This window comes from Babylonia areolata, chromosome 25 (assembly GCF_041734735.1).
Source record: "Babylonia areolata isolate BAREFJ2019XMU chromosome 25, ASM4173473v1, whole genome shotgun sequence".
Classification (NCBI taxonomy): Eukaryota; Metazoa; Mollusca; class Gastropoda; order Neogastropoda; family Buccinidae; genus Babylonia; species Babylonia areolata.
The window spans coordinates 9,483,471-9,490,970 of record NC_134900.1 but is presented as its reverse complement, the minus strand read 5'-3'; the positions used below and the strand labels follow the sequence as shown (position 1 = coordinate 9,490,970).

Below are 7,500 nucleotides of genomic sequence, written 5' to 3'. Positions count from 1 at the left end.
GTAAACACTCCCAACAATCATAACCCCATCACTGTTTTTCTGTAAACACTCCCAACAATCATAACCCCATCACTGTCTTTCTGTGAACACTCCCAACAATCATAACCCCATCACTGTTTTTCTGTAAACACTCCCCACAATCATAACCCCATCACTGTCTTTCTGTGAACACTCCCACAATCATAACCCCATCACTGTCTTTCTGTGAACACTCCCAACAATCATAACCCCATCACTGTCTTTCTGTAAACACTCCCCACAATCATAACCCCATCACTGTCTTTCTGTAAACACTCCCAACAATCATAACCCCATCACTGTTTTTCTGTGAACACTCCCCACAATCATAACCCCATCACTGTCTTTCTGTAAACACTCCCCACAATCATAACCCCATAACTGTTTTTCTGTAAACACTCCCCACAATCATAACCCCATAACTGTCTTTCTGTAAACACTCCCAACAATCATAACCCCATCACTGATTTTCTGTAAACACTCCCAACAATCATAACCCCATCACTGATTTTCTGTAAACACTCCCCACAATCATAACCCCATCACTGTCTTTCTGTAAACACTCCCAACAATCATAACCCCATCACTGTCTTTCTGTAAACACTCCCAACAATCATAACCCCATCACTGATTTTCTGTAAACACTCCCAACAATCATAACCCCATCACTGATTTTCTGTAAACACTCCCCAACAATCATAACCCCATCACTGTCTTTCTGTAAACACTCCCAACAATCATAACCCCATCACTGATTTTCTGTAAACACTCCCCAACAATCATAACCCAATCACTGTCTTTCTGTAAACACTCCCCAACAATCATAACCCCATCACTGTCTTTCTGTAAACACTCCCAACAATCATAACCCCATCACTGTCTTTCTGTAAACACTCCCAACAATCATAATCCCATCACTGTTTTTCTGTAAACACTCCCAACAATCATAACCCCATCACTGTTTTTCTGTGAACACTTCCAACAATCATAACCCCATCACTGTCTTTCTGTAAATACTCCCCACAATCATAACCCCATCACTGTCTTCCTGTAAACACTCCCCACAATCATAACCCCATCACTGTCTTCCTGTAAACACTCCCAACAATCATAACCCCATCACTGTTTTTCTGTAAACACTCCCAACAATCATAACCCCATCACTGTTTTTTCTGTAAACCCTCCCAACAATCATAACCCCATCACTGTCTTTCTGTAAACACTCCCAACAATCATAATCCCATCACTGTTTTTCTGTAAACACTCCCAACAATCATAACCCCATCACTGTTTTTCTGTGAACACTCCCAACAATCATAACCCCATCACTGTCTTTCTGTAAACACTCCCCACAATCATAACCCCATCACTGTTTTTCTGTAAACACTCCCAACAATCATAATTCCATCACTGTCTTTCTGTAAACACTCCTCCCCACAATCATAACCCCATCACTGTTTTTCTGTGAACACTCCCAACAATCATAACCCCATCACTGTCTTTCTGTAAACACTCCCAACAATCATAACCCCATCACTGTTTTTCTGTAAACACTCCCAACAATCATAACCCCATCACTGTCTTTCTGTAAACACTCCCAACAATCATAACCCCATCACTGTCTTTCTGTAAACACTCCCAACAATCATAACCCCATCACTGATTTTCTGTAAACACTCCCCACAATCATAACCCCATCACTGATTTTCTGTAAACACTCCTCCCAACAATCATAACCCCATCACTGTTTTTCTGTGAACACTCCCAACAATCATAACCCCATCACTGTCTTTCTGTGAACACTCCCAACAATCATAACCCCATCACTGTCTTTCTGTAAACACTCCCAACAATCATAACCCCATCACTGTCTTTCTGTAAACACTCCCCACAATAATAACCCCATATCTGTCTTTCTGTAAACACTCCCAACAATCATAACCCCATCACTGTTTTTCTGTAAACACTCCCCACAATAATAACCCCATATCTGTCTTTCTGTAAACACTCCCAACAATCATAACCCCATCACTGTTTTTCTGTAAACACTCCCACAATCATAACCCCATATCTGTCTTTCTGTAAACACTCCTCCCCACAATCATAACCCCATCACTGTCTTTCTGTAAACACTCCCCACAATCATAACCCCATCACTGTTTTCCTGTAAACACTCCCAACAATCATAATTCCATCACTGTTTTTTCTGTAAACACTCCCAACAATCATAACCCCATCACTGATTTTCTGTAAACACTCCTCCCCACAATCATACCCCATCACTGTCTTTCTGTAAACACTCCCAACAATCATAACCCCATCACTGTTTTCTGTAAACACTCCCAACAATCATAACCCCATCACTGTTTTTCTGTAAACACTCCCAACAATCATAACCCCATCACTGTTTTCTGTAAACACTCCCCCAACAATCATAACCCCATCACTGTTTTTCTGTGAACACTCCCCACAATCATAACCCCATCACTGTTTTTCTGTAAACACTCCCAACAATCATAACCCCATCACTGTTTTTCTGTAAACACTCCCCACAATCATAACCCCATCTCGCCCACCCATTATGCACTGTGTCAGCCAGTTTCCATTTAACCACTCCCGATACCAAATGCCCACCTCGTCCACCCATAATGGTTTTTTTTTTTATTCAAAACTTATTCGTGTGATATGACAATGGCAGAATGGTTAAGACGCTGATCTGTGGGTTATGGAAACAAGAACATACTCAGCATGCACACCCCCGAAAATGGAGTATGGCTGCCTACATGGTAGTGTAAATAAAGAAAACGGTCATACATGTAAAATGTTACATGTATGTATGAGTGTGTATGTGTGCGTGCCTGAAATCTGATTAAATGTCACAGGAAACGAATGATGAGCGCCACACCACACCACACTACACCACACCACAACACACCACACCACAGCACACAACAACACAGCACACCACACCACTGCACAGCACACCACACCAAGGCACAGCACGCCACACCACAGGACACAACACTACACCACACCACACCACACCAGACCACCACACCACACCACACCACCACACCACAACACAACAAACCACACCACAACACACCACACTACACCACACCACACCACACACGCCACACCACACACCACAACACCACACCACACCACACCACAAGACTACACCACACCACACCACATAACACCACACCCCACCACACCACACATCACAGCACAACACCACACCACACCACACCGCACCGCACCACACCACACCACACATCACAACACAACACAACACAACACCACACCACACCACACAACACCACACCACACAACACAACACAACACAACACAACACCACACCACACCACACCACACCACACCACAACACACCACACCACACATCACAACACCACACCACAACACACATCACATCACAACACATCACAACACAGCACCACACCACCCCACAACACCACAACACACCAAACCACACATCACAACACATCATAACACAACACCACACCACACCACACCACACCACAATGATACAACTCTATGACCGAGGCATCAGCAGTCCTGCTCAAAGACATCCAACTGCCGACACCTGAACGTATGACATCGTCACTACCCCCCTCCTCCCCCTGCTTCCCCTAGACACCCCCACCTCCACACCCCTACACACACACACCACACTGCCCGCCCTCATTTCTGCACCCCGGTGACGTCACCTATTGCCACACTCATCCCCCCCCCCACACACACACACACGTCACATAGAGTACACAGGATGACGTCTTAGCCATACCTGCGTCACCAGCATCACCAGCAGCAGTGACGTCACGGCACGTCTCTCCGGAAGCATCCTGGTGCACAGGCCGCCGGGAAAGCGAAAGGAAAGGACGTTCTTTCTACGCATGCGCACACTGTAGCGCTGTGGTTACGTGGTGCGAAGAGTTGCCATGGAGACGGTGTGGTGGTGGACACTTATCTGTTGACAAGACAGCAGACCATTGAGTCAGTTGTAGATTTCGTTTATTTCTGTCTGAGTGGATCCCATCGGGAGCAGTGAACTGACATCCACTGTGTCCAGGTCTCGGCATAGGAAGGCGGGGCCCAGTCCTCTCCTTCCGCCGTTTTAACTCTCTCCATACGAACGGCGAAAGAGACGACGTTAACAGCGTTTCACCCCAATTACCACCATCAAAATATTGCAAGCGGAAGGCTCTTATACTGACGAGGTGAATGTTGACAAAGAATACCACAATTCTGACGACGGAAGCTAAAGGTTGGGTCATTCAGACACCCACTGGACATCCGAGGTGTCTGTGTAGAGGACAAGAGAGGACTGGCCGTACTAAGTGAGTTAACCCTCTCCATCCAAAGTCAGGTACCCATTCACAACCTGAGTAGAGTGAGGAAAATCAGAGTAAAGTTCCTTTCCCCAAGGACACAACACTATGCCGAAACCGGGCTTTGAACCCCGATCACTGGTGAACACGATGTACTGGATCAGCAGCATCGATTTGGGCCACACCTCTCTTTATATCTGAACAGATTGCATTGAACGTGCGTGTGTTAATTTTCAGCGCATGCATACACACCAGTCATTATTAGTTAAGCGACCCCAACACTGACAGGTAGAGGTATGATTCAGTGACCCCAACACTGACAGGTAGAGGTATGATTCAGTGACCCCAACACTGACAGGTAGAGGTATGATTCAGTGACCCCAACACTGACAGGTAGAGGTATGATTCAGTGACCCCAACACTGACAGGTAGAGGTATGATTCAGTGACCCCAACACTGACAGGTAGAGGTATGATTCAGTGACCCCAACACTGACAGGCAGAGGCATGATTCAGTGACCCCAACACTGACAGGCAGAGGTATGATTCAGTGACCCCAACACTGACAGGTAGAGGTATGATTCAGTGACCCCAACACTGACAGGTAGAGGTATGATTCAGTGACCCCAACACTGACAGGTAGAGGTATGATTCAGTGACCCCAACACTGACAGGTGGAGGTATGATTCAGTGACCCCAACACTGACAGGTAGAGGTATGATTCAGAGACCCCAACACTGACAGGCAGAGGTATGATTCAGTGACCCCAACACTGACAGGCAGAGGTATGATTCAGTGACCCCAACACCGACAGGTAGAGGTATGATTCAGTGACCCCAACACTGACAGGTAGAGGTATGATTCAGTGGCCTGCTGTTGTCATATTACGAACTGTCAGTGTCCCGCTGTTGTCACATTACGAACTGTCAGTGTCCCGCTGTTGTCACATTACGAACTGTTAATGTCCCGCTTTGGTCACATTACGAACTGTCAGTGTCCAGCTTTGGTCACATTACGAACTGTCAATGTCCCGCTTTGGTCACATTACGAACTGTCAATGTCCCGCTTTGGTCACATTACGAACTGTCAGTGTCCCGCTGTTGTCACATTACGAACTGTCAATGTCCAGCTGTTGTCACATTACGAACTGTCAATGTCCCGCTTTGGTCACATTACGAACTGTCAGTGTCCCGCTTTGGTCACATTACGAACTGTCAGTGTCCCGCTGTTGTCACATTACGAACTGTCAGTGTCCTGTGTTAGTCACATTACGAACTGTCAGTGTCCCGCTTTGGTCACATTACGAACTGTCAGTGTCCCGCTGTTGTCACATTACGAACTGTCAATGTCCCGCTGTTGTCACATTACGAACTGTCAGTGTCCCGCTTTGGTCACATTACGAACTGTCAGTGTCCCGCTGTTGTCACATTACGAACTGTCAATGTCCCGCTTTGGTCACATTACGAACTGTCAATGTCCCGCTTTGGTCACATTACGAACTGTCAGTGTCCCGCTTTGGTCACATTACGAACTGTCAGTGTCCCGCTTTGGTAATGTTACAGGTATCTTTTGTCGCATTTGGTCATTTTACAGATTTTGTCTCGCTCTTCGATCATTTAGGAAATGTCTTTGTCACGTGACCGTCATTTTGCGATATTTCTATTGTCCGGTCCCTTCAGTGTTTAGAATTGTCACGTGACCGTCATTTTGCGATATTTCTATTGTCCGGTCCCTTCAGTGTTTAGAATTGTCACGTGACCGTCATTTTCAGATATTTCTATTGTCCGGTCCCTTCAGTGTTTAGAATTGTCACGTGACCGTCATTTTCAGATATTTCTATTGTCCGGTCCCATCAGCGTTTAGAATTGTCACGTGGCCGTCATTTTCAATTACGAGTGTTCCTTGTCACGTTCCCCCCCCCCCCCCCACCCCCCCCCAGTGTTCGGCATTTCCGGTCTGTTGAGCCTCCCACAATGCCTCAGCGAAATGAATGACGTCATCATCACTCCCAAAACGTCCCCAGTGAGATGGATTTCAGGTTGGGGAACAGGGGGAAGACAGGTGGAGTGAGGTCTGGTGAGTAAAGGGGTGAGGTGTGCTGTTTTACACTTTGTGTCATTGCTTCTGGGTTTGGCCCAGATCTTCCCTCGTAGATGTAGGTAGGTAGATAGGTGAGGCAGGTAGGGTAAGGGAATGTAGATAAAGGTAGGTAGAAAAGATAGATAGGTGAGATAGGTAGGGTAAGGGAATGTAGATAAAGCTAGGTAGAAAAGATAGATAGGTCAGATAGGTAGGGTAAGGGAATGTAGATAGAAGGTAAGGTAGGTAGATGGGTGAGATAGGTAGGGCAAGGGAATGTAGATAGAAGGTAAGGTAGGTAGATAGGTGAGATAGGTAGGGTAAGGGAATGTAGATAGAAGGTAAGGTAGGTAGAAAAAGATAGGTGAGATAGGTAGGGTAAGGGAATGTAGATAGAAGGTAAGGTAGGTAGAAAAGATAGGTGAGATAGGTAGGGTAAGGGAATGTAGATAAAGGTAGGTAGAAAAGATAGATAGGTGAGATAGGTAAGGTAAGGGAATGTAGATAAAGATAGGTAGAAAAGATAGATAGGTAAGATAGATACAGACGCCAGAAGCTTACTTTGCCGGTTTTGACATCGGCAGATACGGAAGGAGAGCAGTGGACAATGTCGATCTATTTCCAGACAGACCAGTGGACAATGTCGATCTATTTCCAGACAGACCAGTGGACAATGTCGATCTATTTCCAGACAGGACAGTGTACAATGTCGATCTATTCCAGACAGAGCGCAATGTCGATCTATTTCCAGACAGAGCAGTGGACAATGTCGATCTACTTTCAGACAGAGCAGTGGACAATGTCGATCTATTCCAGACAGACCAGTGGACAATGTCGATCTATTCCAGACAGACCAGTGGACAATGTCGATCTATTTCCAGACAGACCAGTGGACAATGTCGATCTGTTTCCAGACAGACCAGTGGACAATGTCGATCTATTCCAGACAGACCAGTGGACAATGTCGATCTGTTTCCAGACAGACCAGTGGACAATGTCGATCTATTCCAGACAGAAAAGTGGACAATGTCGATCTGTTCCAGACAGACCAG

At 45.9% G+C, this 7,500-nt stretch overlaps 1 protein-coding gene across 1 annotated transcript in view; it reads right to left on the bottom strand.

Moving 5' to 3' along the window:
- LOC143299889 (uncharacterized) overlaps positions 1–7,500 on the bottom strand; it is a 15,213-nt gene that overhangs the window by 4,902 nt on the left and 2,811 nt on the right. Inside the window, exon 2 of the mRNA XM_076613383.1 lies at positions 3,827–4,009. Within this exon, the coding sequence (XP_076469498.1) occupies positions 3,827–3,937 (111 nt within the window). The 5' untranslated portion in view covers positions 3,938–4,009. The remainder of the gene's footprint in view (positions 1–3,826; positions 4,010–7,500) is intronic.